Raw genomic sequence first — 26,548 nt, 5'->3', positions numbered from 1 at the left:
GGCATATGAGTCCATGTCAAGTATCCATTGTTCAAGCGTCGGGGGGTCGGGCACTTCCCACTTTTGCGCAATATTGTGCTTCATCAGTGCCGCCGCAGTGTTCATTAACAGTTTTTCCCATTTGTTAAAGTCAGATGTGTCAGGTACGCCCAGAATTAAAACTCTCGGATCAAGCTCGATAGGGCAGGTGAGTGCCCTGGACAGTTCCGTGCAGCAGGCATTCCAGTAGGTGCGGATCCGGGGGCATGACCACAGAATATGATAGAAGGTGCCTTCCTCTTCCCCACAGCGGAGGCAGTTCGGATTTGTCGCCCTCTTCCAACCGTGTAAAATGGTTCGAGGGTAGTATACTTAATGGAGGATTTTGAGTTGCACCAGTCTGAGCCTAGAGGAGATAGCCACCTCTCGCGGATGCATTAGGACCTGGATCCAGTCCTCTGGGTCTATCTCACCCACATCTCCTTCCCACCTGGTCTTTAATCTCGATAACTCGGCGGTGGTGAAGGATGTGATGACGTTGTAGAGAATAGATGTGCATTTACTGGGGATATGCGCGGGGATCATATTGCGTTCTATCAGTGCGTAGTGAGGGATCGTGCCCTCTAGAGGTATACGGGTCCGCAGGGCGTGGGTCAGCTGCATAAAGTGATATCGTTCAGTTGTGGCCAATTGGAATTTGCACTGCATGTCCTCAAACAAGGTCACTTTCCCGTCTCTGAGGACATCTCCAACCTTCAGGATTCGCGCCCTCACCCATCGCGGCCATGGTTCAAGTTTCCCAATTTCCTGAAGATTACTATTTCGCCATAGGGGTTGGGCTGCAGTTATTTTACTACCCCACCCAACAAACGCATGTGCCTGTCTCCAGATGGTAGTGATGTGGGCCTCGATTGTGGGAAGGGGTGGTCTCCGTGGGGACTGGTATAGTATCTATAACAGGTCTGTGCCCTGTGTAGGTTCCACGTCAGCCCGGATGTGAGGTAGAGCTCGGTCCCCATGAAGCAGATCATTGACCACCGCCAGTTGTGATGCCCAGTAGTAGGTCTGGAGGCGGGGCACACCAATCCCCCCCCAAACCGACCTCTGCAGAGTGCGTAATGCTATGCGTGACTGGCCTCCCCCCGCTATGAGTTCCCTAAGGAGGGTGTCAATGCGGGTGAATTCAGAGGTGGAGATCATGAGTGGGGCCTTCTGCAGGACATATAAAAATCTTGGAAGTGACATCATCTTGAAGAGTGCGGCGCACCAAGGGTCAAAGGGAGAAGCTTCCAGTGATGAACGTCCCTAGCAAACCTGTCTACAATCGGTTGGAGGTTATGCGTTGCATATTTGGTTAAGTCAGATGTTATCCAGATCCCCATGTATTTAAAGCCCTGTCTATCAAACCGGTATGGACATCTCATGGAGTCGATTCGCTCTTCCCCCTTCACCGGGAAAAGTACCGACTTCCTCCAGTTCATTCTTAATCCGCTAAATTCCCCATAGGTGATGAGCATCTGGGTTACTATGGGGCAATTGCAGACCGCTTCGGCCAGGTATAGTAAAAGGTCATCGGCATAGAGATCAGGAGGTCCACCCATTCATCTTAACTTCTGCTTGGATGTTTGTATATAACAGTTTTACCCAGCCTAGAAAGCTCTCCCCAAACCCCTTGCAGGTCATGATTTCCCAGAGGCTGTCCCACCAGATTGAATCAAACGCCTTTTCAAAGTCTATTGCCAACAGGGCAAGCAGGGCATCGAGGATATGGACCCGTTCAAGCGCCAGGTGGAGTAGACGCAAATTCATTCGGGTCCATTTGAGGGGCATAAAGCCACACTGATCTGGGTGTATCAGCGTGTCCTCCACCAGTTGGAGCCGGTTGGCTAAGAGCTTGGCCAGGACTTTGGCTTCGCCGTTAATCAGCTAAATCAGCCTATAAGAGGCGCATTGCTCCTGGGGTTTATCAGGCTTGGGGATAACCACTATAGTTGCTTTACACAGATCATCTGGAAGGGAACCCCTCTCCCAGGCGGTCAACAACATCTAATGCAGGGGAGGTGCTGTGGTATTACCCCCTAGTTTATGCCAGGTTTCAACCGGGAACCCATTCGGGCCCGGGGTTTTCCCCGGCTGCAGTTGTCCAAGGGCTTCTAATATTTCGGCCTCTGAAAGCTCGGAGTCCAGCATCTCCCTTTGTTGAGCCGACAGAGTGGGAATGACCATGCCGTCTAGGAGGGTCGGGTCCAGAGGTAGAGTTGGGGCTTGGTATAATGTTGCATAGAATTGGGCAAAGGCATCCGCTATCTCAGCGTCTGACCGGCATACCTCACCCTGCGGGGTGATGATCTCCCGAACACAGCGCTGTCCCTCATCTCTCTTCTCCAGCCACGCCAGCATCTTACCCGCTTTATCCCCCAGCTCATATACCCTAGCGTTGGTTTCCCAGTGGGCCTGTTTGGCGTTGTCTAGCATAAGGTTTCGGAGGTATTCAGTGGCGCGTTTAAGGGACGTGTGGGTCTGTGGGGTAGGATTAAGGGTGTGTTCATTCTCTTGGTGAGCTACCTCTGTTTCCGCCTCAGTTATTTTCCGGAGCCTCTCCCTCCTCCTATTCGCCGTCCAGGAGATTATCTCTCCCCGCAGCACGGTCTTAAAGGCCTCCCATAACACTTTCGGGTCATTATAGCCAGTGTCGTTAATCTCTAAGTATTCAGTCGAGACCTCCGTGAGGCGGTCAACTAGTTCTGGGAGGCCGAGATAGTAGGTATTTAGCCGCCACGTTCTAGGGGGGTTTATTCCCTGCAATCGTGACTCCACCAGCAGAGGTGAGTGGTCTGAGATTCTCTGGGGGAGCAGGTCCGCTGAAAGTATTCTGAAGAGATCAGTGTGGGGTACGAATAGGTAATCAAGCCTGGAGAGGGAGGCGTGTACCCCGGAGTGAAACGAGTAGCCCCTGGTCCCCAGGCGCAGTTCCCGCCATACATCACAGAGACCCAGGGCAGACACAAAGTTGTATAGTTTTGTGGGAAGGTGCGGATTACGTTGTCTAAGGTGGGAGCGGTCTAGGGTGTTACATATGACATCGTTAAAATCGCCACCCGTAAAAGGCAGGTGTTTGTCCATAAGGGTGGTCAGATCATCGAGAAGTTCCCGCCCCAGTCCAGGTGGGGAGTAGATCGAGACTAACCAATACGTTTCCCCCCAAAGTGTCCCCAGCGCCATCACATAGCGTCCCCGAGGGTCCTGTTCTAGTTCCTGCAAGGCAAAGGGGAGGCGTTTGTGTATAAGGATGAGAGTGCCTCTGGACCCCATGGAGTATCCTGCATGGCACGCGGTCCTATAGTTAGTTCGAAGAAAGAATTTGCACTGTGTCCCGGCAAGGTGCGTTTCAGTAAGCAGGGCCACATCGGGGGAGTGCCTGGAGAGTAGTTGCTTAACCAGGCGCCTTTTAATCGTGGAGCCCAACCCGTTCACATTCCAGGTGAGGACTCTAAGGGATTTGGGGCGCGTGGTCATGGACGATTGATATTGGTAAGATGGTATCTAACGGGATTGTCAGAGGGGCGGGCAGACAGCGCGCGCGGTGCACGGTGGCCTGGTGCAAGATAGACAAAGATTGACGGTTGAAGTGCTGCTTGTACGTGGAATAGAGATTGGTGACTGAAATGCTGTCCAAGAGTGCTGTGTTCCCAACTAATCAGGAACCTTACTCTCCCCAGAGACCTAGAAGAACAAATTGGTCCTGGGGTAACAAAGAATTCTCCCCAACTAACCCATCCCTCCCCCTCCCCATACTCCACCCCAACTTGAAGTACCTGTCGCCCTAACATTGCCGTCCTTCAAAAAAAAATAGAAAGTCAGCTTTAACTATCCCAACTGTGGTTCAAACAGAAAAAGGAGGAAAGAGGGTGTTCTGGGGGGGTGGGTGGCTCCCAAGTGCAAGGGTGGCATCCCCGCTTACCGCCATGAGGGTGTGTGGGATGCCTTCTGCAGGCCGCTGAGTGCCCATTGTGGTGTTGTCCGTAGGGTACCGCATGTTGGGAGGAAATGAAGCCTTCGTCAGGTATCAGGGCGGGGCCCCGTCTCCCTCCTCACCCGTGAGGTCCGGTGGTGTTGGTTTGTTCGGTATTCGTTGCTGCACCGGTAGTGGTCCGGGGTTTCTCTTCTTGGTGTTTCGGGGTGCTGACCAGTCCCCTTCACTGTGTTTCTTCGCCCATCGCCATGCCTCCCCCGGGTTGTCGAAATGGACCGTAGTCCCTTTGTAGTAGATTTTCAATTGTGCCGGAAAGAGCAGTCCGTATTTAACCCCAAGTGACTGCAGTTGTCTTTTCAGCTTTCCAAAGGACTGCCTCGCTCTCTGCACTTCTTGTGTGTAGTCAGGAAAGAAGGCCAGCGTGGACCCATTGAAGGTAACTTTGCCCTTGGACCGCGCCAGCTGCAAGAGGGCGTCCCGGTCACGATAGTTTAAGAATCTTGCAATCACTGTGCGCGGAGGAGCGCCAGGGAGCGGTCTCCCCGCAGGCATATGGTGTGCTCTTTCAATGGAAAAGAATTTCGAGAAGAATTGCATGTCAAACAGGTCTGTTAGTAACTGCTCCAGGAAAGGTTCCATGCATGGGCCTTCTTCCTTTTCGGGAATACCCAGTATGCGAACATTATTGAGCCTGGATCTCCCTTCACCCTCCTCCACTCTTGCTTCCAAAGTCTTAAGCTTCATCGAGACTCCTTGGAGTTGCTGCTGCACATTGTGTAGCCCATCCTCTGTATTTGAGATGCAGTGTTCCGCCTCGCCGGTGCGCACGGACAGTTTCTGCAGATCATGTCTAAGAAGGGACACATCTAGACTGATTCGATCTATCTTCTGCTACATATATGAGCGTGAGTCTGCTATGGCAGCCATGACGCCCTTGAGGGACAGCGTATGCAACGGTTCTGCGTCTCCGGAGGGTTGCAGCTGGGGGTCGGTGGTCTGTGACGTTGGAACAGTGTATTGTTCAATCCTGTTTTGTGAGATGGGTTTTTTCGTTTTTTCCTTGCCCATGGCTGCCACTCTGTTCCGCAGGCGCGGTCGTGCGGCGAAGCAACTGCCCTGTGGTCTCACAGTTCAATCCCCGGGTCGAGCCCCCCACAATTAGTACGATGTCAGGCCAGCGGGTCGCCCCTGGGGGGAAGGCGAGGCACAGGGAGGTTGATGTTGTTCGTGACTGGTCCGTGGATATGTGCTGACCCCGGGTCGGCTCGTGGCTAGCAACTGTGCTGATCAGTGTTTCGCCAAATTGGTTCCCACCGGCCTCGCCGGGTACCTGGGGTTCTCGGCGGACTGTTCCGGGTACTTCGCACGGAGGCTCCCTCCGGGATGTTGTGTGGCGGATGGCGGAGCGCCTGAGTGCCAGGTCAGCACAGCAGACTAGCCCTGTTGTTTCCGTCGTGTTAGAGATGCATAGTTGGTGGGTGCATCGGCGGAGGAGCTCAATGCCCCGCTCAACCCCACACCCCATTCCGTTTACTAGTGTCCCAGATGGTATGGGGGGGGTGTATGCCCTTTGTGCTTACGGGGCAGTGCCTTACCCCTTCCTGGGCTTTCCCAGGTCAGCCGGCTTGCTTTGCGCGCCTCTGTTCGGAGTGGATCAGTTTGACTCACCCAGGCCGCCAATCTCTGTCTCACCCAGGGCTCTAGGGGGGAGGGTTGTGCTGGTCTAAGACTGGTGTTTAGGTGGACCGTCGCTTCCCCCCTCTCCTCTGGGCCCTATTCACCTCATTCAGCGAGGCTCTTGCCAGCCCTTCACGAGTAGGCCGTTCTGTGCTTATGTGGGGAGGCCGCCGACGGCTCGTTCTTTGCCCGCCGCCTATCTGTGGCGCCGCGGTCTCGCCCAGCAGCGTATGAGGCCCCGTCCGTAGGAGCGGCACACCTCTGGTGTCGGGGCGGTCCCCGGGTAAGGTCCCAGACCACGCGGGTCCCTAGTCCTCTTCCTGGCCCGCCTCTCACAGCGAGCGGGCGGGCCCCGCTCCTTTCTCACCCCGGAGCGCTCTGCAGGCTAGAGCTCCTCAGAGACCGCCAGGGATCGCAGGCCTCTCCTGCCGCAGGTCCCTCTTCTCCCGCTGTTCCAGCGTTGGTTGGGGGTAGTGCCGTCCTCTGTGCACCACGGCTAGCGCAGCTGTTCCCCCCAACTGCGTGTGCGTAGTCGTCCACCAGCCCGGGCAGCTCCAGCAGGGACCAGGCACTCGGTGCCGGAGGCAGTCCTTGTCACAGTCGTCCGGTCTTTCCAGATTCCAGCGATTGTATCTCCAGTTCCCCTCCAGCACGGCTTCACTGCCCTGGTCGCAGGAACAAAGATCCCCCGGTGGCCATCTTGCAAGGGCGCTGCTCGCATCTCAGACTTTGGAGCGCCGGGGTTCAGCGCAACCGGCCCTTTCAGTGTTTGGATTACACCTGTGTGTGCCGCAGGTGTTCCGCTCCCAGGAAGACTGTTTTAAAGCGTCAGCGATCCCAATAGGAGGTTATTAATGCGGGATGTATAAGGCGGCAGCGGGAGCCGAGGAGACTCACGTCTTCATTGCCTCGCAGTTGGCCATGCCCCCCCGCTGGAGTTTTATATTTAAACAAGTCTGACAATAGCTCAAGCCACAACTCGGGGGTCTCTCTTTAGAACTATATTTGGAATGGCATCAGGGCCTGGACAACAGGAGTTTTTTGCTTTTTTGATGAGATCGACAATTAACGATTCATCGAAGGACCATATCCAAGAATCAGGTTTGACCCAATCCCTTTTAGTCATACTTCGAAATTCAACTGCACATTGCTTTGACATCCAAGAGTATTATGGATTATTTCCCAAAAGCGATGTAACTTCTTCTGTTTAAGGATGTGTAATATGATTTGACTATTTCTCTGTAAAATACTATGTTTATGTCCTCTAAGCCAGTTTTTAAATATCTGTTCATTGTTGTAACCTGAAACACCCACTCGGGGGATCCCTGGTTGGGCAGCCACCTCAAGTTCTGGCATAGCCCCTATTTCTTACATTGAACAGAGTGGTCATCTTTAGCACCTCTCTTGGGTGGTCTCTGAACAGTCCATCTGAAGGTTTCTCTCAGTAGGCCAGCTGAGATACATATTAGAACATCTGAAATACCAAAAGGAGAGAGGTATTCTTTCTCATTCTCCACTGATATATTAACGAAAAAGCAGGAAAGGCTGGAATTAAAGGTGGTCTCCAGGATATCCTGTTACCTGCTGTATTTACCTACCCCAGAGTTAGTGAGCATCTCAGCAATTGAGTAGAAACATGAAACTTGTCCAATGTACTTGTTATGTAAAGTGTACATGTTATGTTCAGAGGATTAGCCCAGAACAATGTGCATGGCCTTGTTATGCTCCGGCACCAGTATCTTACTCTGGGTATAGTCACGCCACACATCCACATTGGTAAGAGACAAGGAAACAGTAGCATTGTGGGCACAGGGGCACTTCAAGCTTTGCCCTTTTTACCCCAGGCTAATAATAACAGTCACGTTTTGTGCTTGTCACAAACACTGCCTTCTCTCACACATTAATTCTCAGTTATAAACAAATAATGAAAGCACAAAATGAAACAAGCACAAAGTCTAGGCTCAGATTGTAAGGTAAACATAAATCAAAGGCTTAGAACCCAACCACACAAACATCAAGATAATGAGGTTGCCACCGGCGGCCTACTGGCAAACTCAGTTTACCATTTCTGCCGCTGATATCCCAGTTATACCGGGATATTACGGACACCGGCGGAACATCAAGTTCCCATTTCTGTGGCGTCCCATAGGACTCCATGGAAATGAAAACACTGAAGCACCGGCACTATTAGTAACAGTGCTTCAGTGATTTATCTGTCGGTAGGGGCCTGAACTACCGGCAAGTCAGGCCTGGCAGTAGTTCACAGACCCTACCGTCAGACTCAGAGTGAGTTGTTACTGGCACCCTATTTCTAGACCGGATCACTTATAATGAGGGCTGTAACTCTTACAGTGTACTCGGTATTATCCCTAGCAAATCGTCAGGTGTAAGTGATTCACAGGTGAGTGGATCAACACTAGAAGGATGTAACACAAACCAGGCAGTTCCTGTAGGTATTGAAGAATCATCATCAGTGTTATCACTTGGCACTCAGAAAGAAATCTGCCTCCAGTGCATAGAATGCCTCAGTGTTGGGCTCTTCAGTCCAAATCAGTTACCCCAAGTGTACCTCAATGGTAGTGGTGCAGGTAGAAACTAATAGTAAATAACATGCCATATGAGAATATGATAGAAGGTATTGTGATGTACATGTTTGGAGTCCAGGCATTGGTAAAGGGCGACATTGAGAGGGGCCACTCGCTGTTAATTTGCACATACACTGGTTGAGGCGTGACAAAGGACTGGGCCTAATTACGAGTAAGATGGTATCCGGGTGGTAAATCTGCCCAAATAGCACCAATTGGTATTACTGTTACTGCCACTTCGTCCAGAGGTATTACTACCGGATTACATGTGGCGGTAGGCAGTGTTAGTCCCCATTTATTTGAGTCCATTGGACTCAATGGGGGATTTCTGCTGGGGTAATTCTGCCTTAATTCGGCAGACAATGGGCAGATTCACTTCTAGCTCACAGCTGGAGGTGAATCCTCTAACTTTCCACCAAATGTATAGTTGGACAGTGAGGTAATGCAGCGGTATACGGTAATACTGCTGCATTTTACCTCCACCGCCCAACCTGTAATGAGGCCCATTTGTGCTTAGATGATGGTGTTCCCCAGGCTGAACAATACAATTAAGAGGGTAAACATTGAACAAAAGAACAGACATGTAAAATATCCCCACACCAAACTACCAACTCTGGTTTCTCCCACCTCAACTGAAAGGTTTCTTGTGTTCAAAACAGATTCAGCTCCAGGTGCAGACCTGATTATTCTTGAATAACACTCTGATGTTGACTATCACTCTAGACAATAGTTACTCATTATCATCATCAGACTTAATTTCAGTATGAAAACCATAAGTTAACGTTAACAATAAAATCAATAAAGTAATTAAGAATAAAATACAATCAATCCCATCCATAAATAATCATAACATATCCCACAACTAAAAAGGCCACCTGGTGCATGCGATAAACACTCAACATTGTTTTCATAACATGCACCCATTGCATTAACAAAGGGAGCCATAAGAAACACAGCCAACAACATAATAAATCTCTTTGGTTGTTGTCTAAGGACACAGTAATAGCCACCTAATGTATGGGGCTTTAATCAAATAGTCTACTGAACTCCTATAACAATAATTTCCTACATTACATCTATGTTCATTGGTAGGATAATACTGTTGGGGTCTTCATTTTCCTTTCCCCCTTTGCTTTCTAGCCATCTGCCCCTCAGTGTAACAGTTATTATGAACCAGGAATGAGACACAGAAGACTCATGGTGTTTGCCATAAACTTTTATTAAATGAAAGCGGGGTTGGAAAATGCCTCACTATCCCTAACCTAGGAGGTATTTCCCTACATCAACCAAAAAACGAAGGGACTGTTGTGTGTCAAGATGTCCAAAGGAAAAATGTCCTGTGTCCGAAATCCTACCCTAGCCCTCAAACTCTAAAAATAACTTTAAGGTGCTATGGGAAATGTCTCTGACTTGCAAAGTTCACAAATGTTAAAGTTCAACAAAGAGGTTTAAATCCAACTAAGTTCCAAATGAATAATGTTCACAGTTCCAAGGAATCACTCCCTCCCCCAGGTTTTTTTTCACGAAAACTAAAAGGTTCAAAAGAATGACCAAGTTCTTTGTAGCTCATTTGGATAACATCCCTCATCTTGATGTTGCAACTTATTCCAGGGGAAATGGCTCCCTTTCCCAAGTCCTTCTCACATTCACAGTAATCAAAAATTCCTAAAGGCCTGAATCTTCCTTGGGATTCTCTGTCTCACACAAGAACACCTGGTATACTCCCCTACCCAGTTATTTTATATAGTTTCTTGATACAATTTGGGTGTGATCCCAGAGTCACAAAACACCTGGTATACTCACTTGCCAGGTTCCTTTTTACGTTCAATGTAGTTCACTTCACCCACTTGGCTTTGCCTGGTATACTCTCCTGCCAAGACTTTCCTTATGTAGTACACATCACCCACTTGGCTTAGCCTGGTAGACTCTTCTGCCATGACTTTCTTTCAACATTTATTTCATTTCAGTCTTTTCTGACACACTGACACACTGTTTCATTGTATAATGTGGCTACAGGTCCCACCCATTTCCATGGACGTCCACACTGTGTATGATCAGCACTGTGGCAATTGATGACGTTTTTGAACTCTCTCAAAGCACTTGGAGGTAGAGATTAAGTACAATAGTGCCCTAGTGAAAGTTGAATGTAAAGCATTGGCCATGAAGGATAGTTGGGAGGCTCTATCGAGTGAAATAACTTACAATAAGCAAACCACCTCTCTTGCTTTTGATATTTTCATATCTGAAGAACAGTGATACACCCGTATGGAGTCAATGATCAATTACTACTGAGAACTGAATGTACATTAGATCCAGTAGTGGAACCAGTGGGGCAGTTGCATGATAATATGAAAGGGCTCCATGTAGTCATTGACTTAATATACCTGAGTACTGAACCTGCAGAAGACCCAAACTGTGCAGCTGCATGATGACATTTTAGTCTTCCCAGACCCAGAGATTAGTTCTGCTCTGGATTCTGAAAAAGTGGAGAGCACCCCAGGTGTAGACCGTCTCCCGATTGGTTTGTTCAAACAGGAATTTGTGTTTTGGGTATCCTTCATAGAAAGGTTATTCATTGATATGAATTGAAGCTATCACCACGTCTCACTGTTTTCAGACTCACTAAGGTTTACAGAAATGCTCTATTAAATGGTTTGTATGCATGGTGCATTGACACAAGTGCATTGTCGAACCGATAAAGCAGGATTCTGGAAGGGTAAATAATGACTATACTTCAGTTATTTTGTTTACGCATTTAGCTGAAAAATGTATTTCTCAAGAAGCAGGTGCTTTACATATTATTCTAAAATCTGCCTTTAATACTATTTCATAACCTCAGTTATGGAGTAAGGAGCATGCAACGTCAGTTCCATCTATGCTCTTGGAAGCAATTCAAACCTGTACAATGAAACTGTTGCTGTTGTTAGATGGGGAACAGGAGGGGAAATGTTGAGGTTCTTTTCATGTTCCAAAGGTTGTTAGGCAGGGATGTGTCATTGCCAGTCTCTTCTTCTCCTGCTAGTAAATGAATTGGCGATGGACATTTTGATATGGAAGGCTGTGGGAAACCAGAAGGAGGAGGCAGACTCTGGGATGTCATATTCACGCTGGTTTATTTAACTACAAGAAAAATGGCTATTTATCCCTAATGCTAAGAGGGATTTCCCTACCTATGAATGAAAACTAAGGGTGCTCATCTACTAACAAAATAGAAAAGATCGTCCTCAGTCAAAACCCTATCCAATATATGGCCCTACCACTTGACCAAAACAACAGAAACATAGGCCAGAACCATGCCTCTCAGTTCAGGCTTTATCCAGCCACTGTGTTGGGATCACTCCCAGGGCAGTGTTCACAGGTCACCAAAGAAATATAAACAAAGCAAACTCCTTAGGTCTTTCGTTAGGCTCCTCATAAAAAGTTGAAAGTCTCTGTATAAACCACATGTCTTGTGTCCTTTAAGGGAAGAGAGGATTCCTTTCCCCCTTGTCCACCAACGTGTCCCTTTTCTTTCCTCCCCTATGTCAGAGTCTCAGCCAGACCCATTGAACCCTCCAGGTTCTCTTCTTCTTATCAGTTGTGTAAGGTTTCTTGTTTCCCCAGGGCACTCCATACCCCTCTCGGTTTTTGGCTGTGTTAGTTTTTGTGGTGTGTTCTTGGCCCCTGTCAATATTCATAACTCGGTTTTCTCGGGCTCTGTAACACTCCTCAATAGTCTTCTTCTTGTTGCATCCTGCTTACCTACCTCCTCCCTGTGCAACCCTGGTACCTTCTTCATTGTCGGCTGTGCTCCAGTAGGATTGCGTCACCACATGGACATTACCATTCGTTCCTCTATTTGCTGTCTCCGCTATCGAAGCAGCCACTTCTCAGATTCTGCCCATCTCGGCAGATTCATCGGCCATCATACTCCAAATGGAGGATTCGCTCCTCTGCTCCATTCCTCTCAGGCTCTCTCCACTATAGAACCATTCACTTCTCAGATTCTGCTGTCTTGGCAGCTTCGTCGGCCCTCGTACATTGAACAGAGGGTTTGTCCCTCCGCTACATCCCAGTCTCAGCATTGGTTTCTGGACCCCAGGCCGACCACGGCTTCAACGTGGTCACACCACCAGATGCGATGGTTATTCCATCCCGGTCTCCTTCACGCACTCGGCATCGGCCCTTCTGTGACCCTCTTGCTCTGCTCTACTCTTCCACACCACCGATGGCTCAGAGGTCTAGCGTGGCTCTGCCCCTATAGGACTGCATAGCACTCCTCTGTCTCCATTTGAGCTTCCTCGTCTCTATATTCATGCTGCCGAAATTTCAATGGGGCATGTTGTTCTTCACCAGATGCTCTGCTCAAGGTGCTTCCGGCATTACCTTGAGCCAAAGATATAGAAGCAATGTCATTATGTTTTTAATGCCACTTATAGATGTTATCAGTTTTTCCACTCCCATATATGCTGACTAGGTGTTCCTTATAGGGAGTTCCTTATATGAATGGGAGTCCTTGTTCATTAGAGGCCAGTCACTCCCAGGGAAGTTACGCTTTCCCAGACCCCTAGGGAGGGTCTTGCTTAGCGGGCTCATCCCTCTAGCCTCAAAGGGGGTGGCGCCCCCCTGGGAAGAAGGAACTCATTGCCCAGATTTGTCGCAAGGCGTATCCACCTCGTTTCAAAGGATAGAGTTTAGGAATATTCCAGTTTGCAACAATGCAGCATTCATCTGCAAAACTAACGCAAATCTCCAAAAGTAACTTAATAACATTAATGACTTCTGCAAAAAGGAAGGGCTACTCCATGAACATGCATAAATAAGACAAAGTGCAAGCCTGTCATATTCACAGACCCCTGAAACTCAATTTGGATTTGCAAGGGGAAAAATAGAGAAAGGTTAAAACTTTCTCTAATTTGGCCACGATTGTTCATGGGAATCCCAAATAGAAAAAAAGCAATTTATTATCTTGACACAGTGTGGTTAACTTTAACTTTTCTTAACGTTTTGGAGGACACAGAGTTATCCATACAATGGGCTATAGCGGGACCAATCCATGCTAGCAGCTCTGTACGAGGCTGAATGATAGCATGATGCCAATCATTATCATTTTGTAATCAGAGAGAATTTGTTGTTCAAGCACCTGCTTGCATCCCCTAATAGTACCCGTAAAGCTTACCTAGTTTTGACCCCGGCCTGTTAGGGAATTGCCAATAATGCAATGATTAAACCAATAGAGTACTGGGTGGAGTGGTCCCGCTCTAAATATAGGGAGGCCCTGGCCATGCTATTGAGACTCCAGCTGCATCCTCTTTTTCACAGATGAAGAACATTAGGCCCATAGGCTGGCGTAGGTATAGGATAACTCCACCTTGATTAGTGAGCATACTGATCACGACTTTGGCGGTAACGCCGGCGGTATTACCACTGGTGGTATTAGCCCTACTGCCGAACTCCCCGGTGCTAATAGCGCCGGATCACGAGTTCGGCGGCAATGTAATTCCCCATTCCCCATTGAGCCCATTCGGGAATGCCCGATTCCCCATTGGGCTCAATGGGGAAATCCGCCGGCGGTAATAGCGCACATTTTTGGTGGATTTCCCCCCAGCCAAGAGCTGGGGCGAAATCCACCGAAGTCCTGATCCAGCAGTAATAGTGCGACCACCGGATTTAAGGATTACCGCCAAAGTCGTGATGAGGCCCTTAAGTTAAATATGCATTTGAGGATTAGTCACTGAAGGTACTGTTCACGAGTTGCCATAGAGGTAGTCTAACGCATGATTATTTTAATGTTCAGAGTTGTATATATAGGCCAAGGGATAGCACAAATGTTGTATTTATTAAAGTATGATTAGACGCGTTACCCCAAACCATGTGTACAGTTAGGAGGAAGCTGGAGATAGTGACAGATGTTCATATTCTCCCTCATCTAGAGAAGATGGCCCACATTTCATGTTTCTCTGCCTGTTATGAATGACAGCGGGAGAGAATTGGTTAAAAACCTTGTTGAGATCCTTGGGGATAAGACCGCTAAAGGAAGCAACCCAGGACTGTAAATAAACTCAATATAACATTGTTGTCTATGGAGTTGCAAATTATTTAAATAAAAAAGATCACCAATATTTAGGTCCAGATTCCTAAGTCTTGTGCAATGACACCTGAGCGGTCTCACACTAATTGTTCATGCTTGTGTAGGGTGATTTGATTATTTTTAAGTCCCTTTTTAGAAATGGATGTACGTTTGGGGAGGGTTCTTTGTATTTTTTGAGGTATCTATTTTAGGTACCCGACCTTTAAGAATGCACTTATCTGTTTGGATTTTTTACATGCTGAAACTATAATGATCGGTAGCAATTAGGGGCTATTGTCATCTGATATTTGTCATTTGAATTGCAATGAACTTCCCTGTGATTGTATTTATTTTGTCTATTTTTAATGTTTGTTATTAAAAAATGATGTTGCGAAATTGTTTTAAGTGGTTTTATGGGTTTCGGTCAAAGTAAACTTATATTTGTTTAATTATTGATTGATTATTGATTGATTGATTGATTTCCCTACCTGCATCTCCCTCTGTCACACTTTGTCTTCTCCCATTACCCTCTTCCTCCGAAACATTTTCTTCTTTGTATCCCTGTCTCTCTTTGTGATATTCTCACTTTTTCTGTCTCCATAACTCTCTCCCTCTGTCACATTGCCACTTTCACTTCCTATCTTTTGCATATCTTCCTTCCTATGACTCTCTCTCCCCTTTTCCATGTCCTCCTTTATCTCCTTTTCCCTTACACCAATACCCTACTGTCTTCTGACCATCTTAAACCACTCTCCATTTTTGCTGCTTTTACCATCACCCCTTCTGGACACTCTACTTATCTGAGACGTTCTTTGATCTCTTCCAACAGCTTCACCATTAGATGTTCCAAACATGTTCAGTTTTTGGGGTGAAAGGAGAGGCAGTGCCTGCCCAGAACCCTTTCAGCATGTCTCCCTAGTGCACAACTCCCTGGACCCACCATTGGTATCCGACGATCGGCCCGGTGAGGTGGAGTCCAGACTTGAGCTCCTTCAGGTGCAGTTAGACAGGTAAAACAGATTGTCCTGACATATGTTTTTGGAATGAGAATTTTTTGTACCACAAGTCAGGGTCACCCAACGTTATGATTTCTATGAATCTGCCACTCTCCAGTTTCATTGTATGATTTTAATGCATTGTGTTTTAATTTGAATTTCTTTTCTTTTTGGTTATAAAGAAAATGGGGATACTTCCATTATAGTTGAGTTTCAGGACATAAAAAACTATGTAAAAAAAGTACTTTATATGGTATTGTATTTGCTTGAAATCAGGTCTTTTTATCCATCTTCAATTGTGTGATGTCAATCATCTTTTCTCAAGAGCCTCCAAACCAACCTACATAATCCACATTCTAGAACTATAAAGCCTGTAATAAAATAATCAGGACAGAAACTTCCATTGGCAAGACAATCCGTTAAACTATTAAGACAAAAGAATCCTGTATCGACTGGCACAATGCTTATTCGACTTTGTCTGTTCTTTCTATAACGTGGCAGGGATATTGAACTTCCCTCAAAAGGCCATAATTCTTCACAGTAATGAGGTGCAGCTCACCATATTCCAAAATGGATGATGCACACATGCCCCCAGTGGTTACATACTGATATTGTCCAAGGGAGGCTCATCAGCACCAGCGTGGGGGTTGGCATGTACACTGGCTCTTTGAATGCCTCACGTCATAAAATAAGCCAGGGGATCCTAAGTCAGCAGCCATCCACAACCTAACAAGGCATCCAAAGCAAGTAATAGTCTTCATAAGCTTTGTTGCCGCAAGCACCTATGTATTTTGGTACTTCATGAATACATAAGGGGTGTGGCCATGATGGATCAGTATCAGATTTTGATGAGATAATAACCAACTCTTTCTGAGTTAAGGTTGTGTGGAAAATGGTCACCTGAAATCATGTTGCAATCGCCTTTGCCACAACTGAACATTGCAAACCCTATTCACACTAGTCAGGTGAGGAAATAGGAATTGAACAACTCAAATGTTGGAACTGAAATTGAGAGTGCACAGGTATCGGAAAGTATATTCAAACAACATGTGTTGAAGGCTCTCTTCTGGTATCTGTGTACAACCTGCAATCACAAGGTCTGCATCCCAGCAGGGGTGGCTCAGCACTACCTCCTTCTGGGGTTGAACATTGGGTGCTATTGAATTGGTTAATAATAACACCAATGTGACAGACTCACATTACATGAATACACAAGTTGTCTAAATAAGGTTGGATAAATAATTGTATTTTCCTAGATGTGAGGTGGACAAGGTTGGCTTTTACATTTTGTTCTGGGATACACAACTCCATATCCCAGCAGTTGTGTTTTGGCCAATCTTCATTTGATTCTCTCAGTCGTAGGTTCTGGCAGTCTAGACTTATGTTTCCAGGATGTAATAGTTACACATGGCTTTGCACCTCATAGAGAATGTAACTGAGGGGCCAGGTACCTGTTCAAGCCAGTGGATGATGGGCCCAGGGGAGAAAGGCAGAGGATCTCTGTGGTCACTCCAAGGTACCGCGGACATGAAATCACTATCGTGGGACACGATTCTTAAAGTCAAACTGATCGCCGTTGACCGCAATAGTTCCCTACGAGACAGAATACTCCACCTCCTATTTGGCCCAGTGCTGAGTCAGGGTTACCTTCCTGGGAGGAAGATCTTCAGCAGTGAATCATGCCCCAAGCTCGCCAAGCAACTCCCTCACTTTGGCGTCAATCACAAAGGAGTCAAGAAAGCCTTGTTGGTGCAGAGAAGCACCCACCAGGGGAACAAGGGGGGAAGCAAGAAACAACCATGGCTTCAGACCTATTTTGGAAAACAAAGTGGCTGCTCACCTTGATACAATCTTAAGCCTGTCCAGTGTCAACTCATCTGACGATAGCCCTTGACCCAATCTCTGCTCAGCCCAAGACCCACTACAAAGAAGCAGGCACTGAAGGGAAGACATCCTCAACAGAAGGGGTTATATGTCCTATATAAATGAGGACACTCATTCAGAGGGTGTGGGACTGGAGGAGCAGACTGGAGTGTTCTGAAAGAAAGGGGACTGGAGCAGTGGATGAAGCTGGAGAGGTGGCAGTAGCGGAGAGGATGACGAGATGGTAACATCATGAGGAACAATTAACCAGGAGAAGGTGTGAGAGCTTAAAAAGGTCCTGACATCAGGAGGGGAGATTAATCAGGAGGAGATGTTGGAACTAAAAGAGGTGTTAACATTGAGAGGGGAGAATGACCTGAAGAAGCTGGTGGTGCTTAGAGAGGTGCTAACATAGGGAAGGGAGAGTAACCAAGATGAAGTGGTGGAAATATAAGAAGTGGTAAGATTAGGAAGAGAGGTTAACCGGAAGGAGGTGATAGAAGTAAAGAAGGTGATAACATCTGAAGAGGAGGATAAACAGGAGGAGGTGGTGGCAAGAAAGGAGGAGTTAACATCAGAAGGCGAAAGTGGCAGTGTGGTGGAAGTAATGAAGGGATCTACATCCCTAAGAGGCGAGCCTATACAAAGGAAGGTGGCAAGAAGGAACATGCCAGGAATGGAAAGTAGGGGGGAAAGACTTGTGAGCTGAACAAGGTACCACAGAAGCTGAAATAAAACCAGAAGAAGTGGGAAGTTTAGAGGCACAGCTTCAGAAGATGGTGGAGGTAGAGCTCCAGGCTAAAAAATAGATGTAGACCTCGGAACACGGGAATGATGCCAAAGCAATCACCAAAGATGAAGAGAGGGGCAGCACAGAGGTGGGAGGAAAGCAGGGGCGATCAAAAAGGGAAGAAGTGAAAGCAAGAGGCCAGGGTTTAATCAGCCTGAATAGCCAGGCTCCGGCGGGCCAGGTCGGCCCTAGCCAGGGCGGGAGGCTGGGTAGAAGAATGAGACTGCTCTGGGAAGTTAGATGGGAGAAGGGCTAGGAGCCCACGATTTATTTAGCATAACCTAGGGACCACTCTCATTCGCACTGGAAATCTATACTCACTTCCCCAGAGTGTAGTGATTTCCCTATCACTAGTTCCCTCGGAGGCAGTCCACCTTTCACAGTATGTTCCCAATTTCACAATCATTACTTATGTCTAGGAATTGCTCCTCACTTTCCCAGTATTCAGAAGTTTCCTCTAAAAGTGGTTCGCTTTTAGATAGTCACCTCAGTATCAAACGTTCCACCATCAGCAGTTTGCTCTGCGTGCCTTGACTCAATTTCCCAGTATATTGCAATTTCCCAATCTGTTGTTTTCTCTGGAGATCTGGGTTCTCTCTGCCAAGTTGCTGCAATTTTCCCAGTCAGCATTTCATGATTCAATTTGCTCTGTGACCTCAGTATCTCAGCAGGTGTTTTTTCCCAAAGCACTGGTTTCTCTCAGTTCACTGTGGCGACTTGGCTCAAAGCGCCAGCGTGCTGTCTTTTCAGAATTAGGAACACTCTTAATTTTTGCATGGAATTTGTAATTAGTATCCCAGCATGCAATTTTTTCAGGACAAGAGTGTCTTTCAGTTTTCCTTGGAGATTTGGATTCAGTATCCCAACATGCAACATTTCCCAGACGTTGATTCTCCTGGTTTGCTTTGGAACCATGGGCCCAGAATGCAAGTATGAAGGGTTTCTCAGAATTGCTTATCTGGTTGATTTGGAACCTTGGACTCATTTTGCCAGCAATTATAGGTTATACAATAGTGGATTCTCTCACTTTAATAACTAACAGGCATAGATTATCCAACAAATGTATCCTTCAACCTATATTTCCTCTAAGCTGCTTCAGACCACCCTCTACCGGTCCTGCTTGCCAGCTTTTCCCCAGGTCTTGCTCATGTCTTGCCCGCTCTGTATTTGGGTGCACATCTACAGGCCCTGCCTCTCACCTCTCCTTGGACTGTGGTCTTTGGTTTCTTCTCTTTCTCATCGGTCCGCTCATCTCTCCGTTCAGAGTGCGTCACCAAGCTAGACGGGCTTGCACAGACTCACACTCATCCTCAATGTACTACTGCTGCTCAGCATTTTTCATTCCTTCTCATCCATCTCCAACATTCCTGCATCAGACATTGTATGGGCCTGATAGCGCTGGCTCTGTTCTTCTGGTTTTTCCCAGTTGTGCGGAAAACAGGACCGTCTGCCTCGATTTTCCCCATTGGTCACCGGTGGCACTGCTTCCTCCTCCGCCACGCCGCACACAGCGCACTCAAAGCAGGATGGTGATGACCACTTCTTCTCCTTGTATGTCTATTCAAGTCATCGGACACTGCAGATCGGATCACACGACCGATACCCTGGATAACAAAAGGCAGATTGAATCATTAGACCAGTCAGTTTGTGGTGTTGCTAAATACATTCTACATGTTATTATTTATTATTATTCTCAAACTAATGTCCTTTTCAACCAATTTGCCATTTGAATGCTCTACACTGGAGCCAGGCAAGCACAATCAAATTGTCCTGTTTATTTGTATCTGATTTTCAATTTAGCTGCTATTTCAAATACTAGGTCACTCCTTCTACTTTGGCACATCTCCCCTTCTAATCTAAAGTATTTAACTGGGATATGGTATACCGAGGTAGTACTTGTCATACTACACCTAAATTAACCTCTAGTCCTGCTGTATCATTTCACATCTGTTCTCCACTGGGTAATGTTGTCCTGTGTGTCATCAAATATCAGAACTAAACTACAGAGCTGCATTTATCTTATACATGAGCATGAACTCAATTGGGGGTGATGCTGTTCTGTTTGCAATGATAAAACTGAACTCAGTGGAATGCTGTTGGATAATTAGTCATAATAGGTACTGGGTTGCTTCTGTGTTATTTGCCCCGTATCTGCGAAACACAGAAATATATTGGTGCAATATTTAACAGAAAATGTCAATTACTGGGTGAATCGCGCTCTTTTTTTTAATATAAATTTCGTACCATCACAAGAATTGTTCCAAATGTTTAAGCTCGGATCTTTTATCCACAGGTTGGAGACCAGGATGTCCACAGACATCAATATCATCCTTCAGCTTCTCCAGCGACAACTCTCACAGGTCCCGCCGGCTTACAGTCCCATCTCGCCTAGCTCACACACTCTTGGCATGTACACAACAGGGTCCAAGAGTCTGGAAGCCATGCAGCCCCAAGACCCGCAGCAGGGGGGATCCCCCATGTCTTCAATTCAGGTAACGGCCAGGATCGTCAAAGCCGCCAGGCGTGCTTAGAGGACTATTAGATCGACTGGTACTGTTAAATGTACATATATAACTTATATGATTCTCCTGTGCCGCTGGCAGAGGTGGAATTATGTTTACAGGTGTGCCTCTGAATATGTTTCATTATTTTCCACTCCTATAGATGGCGCTCTTTCCCATTTTGGCAAACCCACAATCAGATCATTGAGAATCATGGACATAGGAAACCTAGGCACACGCTTAAGCCTCATAACACGCACTGCTCTGTCATTAGCGCCATTAAAGTCAATGGTTCATGCGTGTCAGAAACCTCACAGATGTTTTAGAGCTGATGCTCTGCACTGGTATCCAAAGATGAACTGTTTCTTCCAGGGCTGGTGAATAGATGTTTGCTACCCCAGGTGAAGGTACATGTTGCCATGACCCGGGTAACAATCTCAAATTATGTATTTATTATTTATTTATGTATACTTTTTATAAAACGCTACTCACCCATGGGCCTCAAAGCACACAATTATTATAAAAGAAATATGCTTTCTACATACTTTCCAGCCCCCAGTGGGTAGAACCTAGGGCAAGCCCCTACATTATTTTTTTATTTAGTATTATTGCTTATAGGATTTTCAATAACAAGCTATTACATAAAACAAATACATCGATGTGATATTCAAATGCTTAATTCTATATGTTTATTAATCTATGTTAGATTAATAAGCATATTAATGGACTTAGATTCATTCCTTCGATTTTACAATTTAAAAAAAGGCTTGAAAACCCATCTGTTTGAGAAAGAGACTGATTAAATGCACCAAGGCTGATTGCATTGCAGGGTGACATGTGTTTTTGTTCTATGTCTTGTGAGCGCCCTGAGGCCTTCGGGCGTGTTGGCGCTATAGAAATATTCCATAGAATAGTATATCCTTAATAAGTGCCTACATTGTTTAATGGGCCTGGCTAGCCCTTCCTCTAGGCCAGAAAAGCTATAGATAGAAGATCAGAGATTATCACGGATCCGTAGCTTGCGGTGGTCCAAGGGCAAAAATGCAGCTTTCAATCAGTCGACAGAGACCTTGAGGTGTGACACAGTCTTTAACCTCACTCTGGGACTTGTACGATGAACCGAGAAGAGTAAGGTGCAAGAAGGCCTTTGTGAGCTTATTGAGCATAATATTGCTATGATCTCTCATATGAAAGTTGTGGGAGTGCACTGGTGCCTTGAGTGAACTGGAGAGATGTGGCATACTCACATAATGAGTATAGTGAGCATAATGCTAATGACAGTAGGGGTTAGTGATCATGAGTATTTCCCGCAAAGTCCTTTCAGCGCATCTTTGTGTCGACCCTCATAGTCTGCTGCAAATCCCTTGCTGGAAATCGGCTCGAGGCTAGATCCTGGCCCCAAGCCCAACCCTGAAAGCACTTGCTATAATTCAAGGATTGTGAACTCATTACTACCCTGTTAATACATCTTAATCCTGGCTGCCCTTTTAGGCTAGCATGGCGATTTCTGAACATTCTATCAAAGCACCGCAGTCATGATCTGCAGCAAATGATGGATTCCTCATCTTCTGACTACCACACAGGCCTGTCAGTGCACCACAAACCTGCCTGCCGTCCCCACCGGGAAAGCATATACTGCAAATCCGCATCTGTGATCTCCATGCAGTCCATCAATGCACCTCAATTCAAACCAGATGTTATTGTAGTCTGGTGGATGCCGCGGTCCTTTGCTGATCTACCTCAGTACTATCATCATACACCTGATAACTGCACAACGCTCTTCCAAATGCAATGACAATTGGTGTGTGTACGTATACTGCGCAAGTAGACCAAAATTATAGTAATCAATACTCCAAGTTAAATCTCAAAAACCCATGACAACATCAGAGAATATATATGGATAAAGCCGTTGGATGTGTGAAAGGTGATTTATTCTAAGCACAGCCGACACGGGTTTCGACCAATCGGTCGTTCTCAAGGCGGTTAGATCATTTGGGGGATGAATCCCTAGTTAATCTTTAGTAGAGCTTCTTAAGTGAATTGAGTTGGTAGGTAGCTTGAAAAATGGTGCCTTTTTCATAAACCACTGTTTTAAGCCATCTGAATTTGTGGCTTAAATGCCTGAATATATGACTTTGTAGGGCGCAGTGGCCAGTCTAATTGAATGGTTCTTCATTGTATATGAAGGTCTTAATACCTTTAATTCCGTGGGATAGATCCCAGTCGAGTGCCTGTACAGATCCTGCAAAAACAGGATCTTTGCCAGCGCAATCAACACCTCTTTGCAAATGTAATTGTGGGATTTAACCCATCTCATTTAATGCACCTGAGTTCTTACCTTGAAACCCCAATGAATACACCTACTGGAATTGCATGGATTTCAATGTTATCACAACTTTCAGCACACAACAGAGTCTTGCCTACTAGGAGTCACAAGTAACTCTACCAATTGGCCCAAATCCTGGTCCAAATAGCATCTTGTAACTTCAAAAAGTAGCGTGAACACAGTTTGTTTAATTCACCACAATCGTAATTTGGATAAAGCATGCAATCAATCATTCATTCAGCAAATGGGGATACTTCCATTATAGCTGCGTTTCAGAACATACACATCTATGGAAATAATCCACTTTATATTAGATTGTATTTGCTTTAAAGCAGGTCTTTTTAGCCACCTTCAATTGTTTGACGTCAATCCTCTTTTCCCAAGGGCCTCCAAACCAACCTAAATAATGTCAGAAATGTCACCATTATAGCTCACAATATGGGCGGAACCATCTCTAGCTGCCCACAAAACTGCACATAACTGTGTCTCCACGCTTCCTACCTGGCTAGCAGCATCCAGTCATTCCAGCTGTTCTGTTGCAACTGTACCTTAGTGTATAGCAGGCCCGGCTTGCCTGTAAGGAGGCCCATGGTTGGCCTGCCAATTAGCTTAAGCCCTCAACCGCATCACCTGTTAGCTTTGTGTTACTAAAAGCCAAAATACAGTTTTCCCAGGGCTCTTTCATCCTGACATAAAACAACCCTACAAGTTCTGTAGTAAGACCCTATGCACATCAAGCCTGACATGCAGTCTTCTTTACTGTTCCATTATTGGCAACCCCCTGAAATCCTTCCTCAACCTCTTTGGTCTGACTAGATTTAATAATACTTTGCGATGGGAAGACACCATGCAGAGGATATTAGAAAAGGGGAATGTGCCCATGATCACACAGGGGACCAGCACTCATTAATAACATGCACTCAGAAAGCAAGTCTCGGGAGGATAGCTCAGCTGCAACGTGCTCTCCTTGGAAGCAAGATGACACTGAGCAACACAGGTTCGATCCCCGGGTCCGCGCTTAGAAACCTCTGGGTATTAAGCATGTTATAAATAACCTATCATATCATATCATACAGCATACAGGCTAATTCACAGGTTGTGCAACATTAAAGATGATTTAAAACAATGCAAAGAGGGATTTGGGGCAAATAACCATGACATTTGTATGATTACTCTGAAATCAGCACTCCCCTCGTGGTGTTGTGTTTATTAGTCATCCATATGAGGTTTCTCTGAAAAAAGGCAGCTTATTTTGGACTGCTGCAGATCAGACTCAAACGGACCACGAATAGGCATATGTCCATTGCATTGGGAGTTTACACTCCCAGAATCCACCATGCCAGGCTCCTCCCCGTTCCCACCTGCCCTGCGGCGTTGTGTCTTCTTCGTCCATCAGTCAACTGCCTGACCCATCCATATAATGCTTCTCCACTTCCCTGTCCTCGTTCTCACCTTCAAACTACCCTACCCACTTCAACCACTTACCTGCTCGCCTCTCCTGTGTCATTCTCTCCCATCTCACCGGTCACCATAGGGCTGTAATGGACAGAGTGGATTCGGCAGGGGAGAGAACCTTGAAAAAGTTACCTTTGGAAACAAATAGTTGAAGGGGGGAGAAAGGACAGGAGGACGCTACTATCAGATCTCCCGGGGTCATGGCCTCAAGTGGCCCCTCCGAGGCTAAATAGATTTCCTCAGCTCAGCCGCATATGTCAGCAGCCACTTTGCCTTAACCCGTGGAACCAGGCTGCATGCCCGGTGCAGCGCAGGCACCCACAGGGCCTGCAGAGCAGTCGGCCCACCTGGGGACCAGACTGGATGGTCCAGAAGTAAAGACCCCAGGGCGCATCTGCGGAGCGGCTGAGGGAGAAAAACAGGGCTGCCCAGCCCTAAGTCGCCTGTGTGGTGTCACCGGACCAAGCGGTGTGGCCATATCGGATGTTGGTACGCCCCAGGGCCTGGCGGGCCATTCCCTGAAGTGGAACCCTCCCAAGCTGCGCAATCCAGAAGCAACCTGGGAAAAGTGAGATAGAGGAGCACGGTCGGTCAAGTCTGCCCCACCCGGTGCCAAATGGGTGGTGCGGTGAAGAACACAAGTTCTGTGCTGCCGCATCCATGCAGCCCAGTTAAAGAGCTCTGTCTGGCATGCTGGAACACCTGAAAACTGCACAGGCCCACTCCTATGCATTGCCCATACGCAGAAGAGGTGGGGCAGGCCCATCCTTAAATACACTGGGCCTGCAGAGGTGAAGACAGAGGCAGCAGCCCCATGGTAAAAGGGATACCACCAGAGAAAATGAAGTGCTGCAGGTAGCAGCAGTAATGCGACGGCCCCACATGGTGGATGCGGTTTGCGGAGACAAGTTCTTTGCTGAGGATAATAGGTGGTCCCACGTGGTGGACGAGGTCACCACTAGGAGGTGTCTACGCGTTGGTCATCAAGGCATCCCCCCACCCCCCAGAGCACAGGGCCATCATAGGTCTTTTTGTGAAGCGTGGGCCGTGCATGGTGATGTGCTGTCCTCTGTGGTGGACGGGGTACCACAAGATAGACAACAGTGCCTTGGATGGGTCAACTACATTCAACATACTGGGGGAGACATCGTCCACCTCACCAATGATGACTCAAGACAGTTATTGGAAAGGGTGTTGCTGACTGAAGCAGTCACACCTAAGCCACAAATGTACAGTAGTTTAAATGTATATAGGTTAACATACATATAACATGTGTATATACATATATGTGTATGTAGGTGTATGTTTAGGGTTAGATAGATGTTTAGTTCTTTAACGATATATATTTAGAGTTATTTATGTATTTTAGTTTTAGATGGGAGGTAAATACTCTGGCATGACGTAGGTATGAAAAGTGGTGACCTGTTATAGGCTGTCCTTGGGATGGTGCCACCCACTATGGCCATCTTCTGGCTCCCCTCTACAGTGAGTGGTGGCAGGTAGGGAGTAGAGGCCTGTTCCCTCAGTCCCACCCTAAGGATCTCCCCTTGACCCCTCTCAGGGGCAGTGGGCTGACGGGGCAGAACCCTCAGAAGGAGATCACACTGGAGAAAGAAAGAGATAGGAGTGTACGTGGGTTAGAGTTATTAATGGTTATGTGTTTGTTGAGTTAAATAAAAAGGGGCCCCCTTTGGGATCAGTGACGAACCAGAAGGACACCGACTAATATGTGCCATGTTAAGGGTTTTCATTTAAAAGAAAAAGAAAATGCCTATGTAGCCCTACCACTATGAGGGAAGTTCCCTGCCTAATCAACTAAAAATACGGGTGCCTGTCAAAGTCTGACAATAAATGTCCTTAATCCAAATCCTAACGGCTAACTGCCCCTGCCACTTAGGAACCCTTAACCAAAAGGAAGGAGGCCGGAGCAATGATATGTTATTTGTAACGTGCCTATACACAAGTGTTTCAAGGTGCGAAATAGCCTCTGGGCCTCATTACAACGAGTGCGATAGAGGGTTAACGGTGCCGGTAGAGCTGCCAGACCCGTTAACCCTTTACCGCCTCATTAAGAGGTCTGGGTCCCAGGAAAGGGAATTACCGGGCCCTCCAAGGTCGGAATGGCCCAGTAATTCCTCCTTCCTGGAACCCGGACCCGGTACCCAGTATGGGGGTAGCCATGCCGCTAAAAGCGGCATGGCTATCTCCATACTCATAATGAGGCCCTCTGTCTTCGTCTTCTGCCTGGCCCAATCACTTGGATCTCTTTTCCACACGTTTAAGAATTTGCAATGCCCCACAACACAGTTCACAACATCTCAGCAGGTTCTGTTTGTCAGGTTTCAATTTCTTCCA

General features: G+C 46.8%; 1 protein-coding gene across 3 annotated transcripts in view; it reads left to right on the top strand.

Moving 5' to 3' along the window:
- Positions 1-26,548, top strand: part of KCNH6 (potassium voltage-gated channel subfamily H member 6) — a 1,027,260-nt gene that overhangs the window by 987,288 nt on the left and 13,424 nt on the right. For all 3 annotated transcript variants that reach the window (XM_069634128.1, XM_069634127.1, XM_069634129.1), the window contains 2 exons: positions 15,093-15,273; positions 20,205-20,403. In XM_069634128.1, coding sequence (XP_069490229.1) covers positions 15,093-15,273; positions 20,205-20,403 — 380 coding nt within the window. The remainder of the gene's footprint in view (positions 1-15,092; positions 15,274-20,204; positions 20,404-26,548) is intronic.

This window comes from Ambystoma mexicanum, chromosome 13 (assembly GCF_040938575.1).
Source record: "Ambystoma mexicanum isolate Mex_15411 chromosome 13, UKY_AmexF1_1, whole genome shotgun sequence".
NCBI classification, from domain to species: domain Eukaryota; kingdom Metazoa; phylum Chordata; class Amphibia; order Caudata; family Ambystomatidae; genus Ambystoma; species Ambystoma mexicanum.
This window is presented reverse-complemented; position numbering and strand designations above follow the sequence as displayed.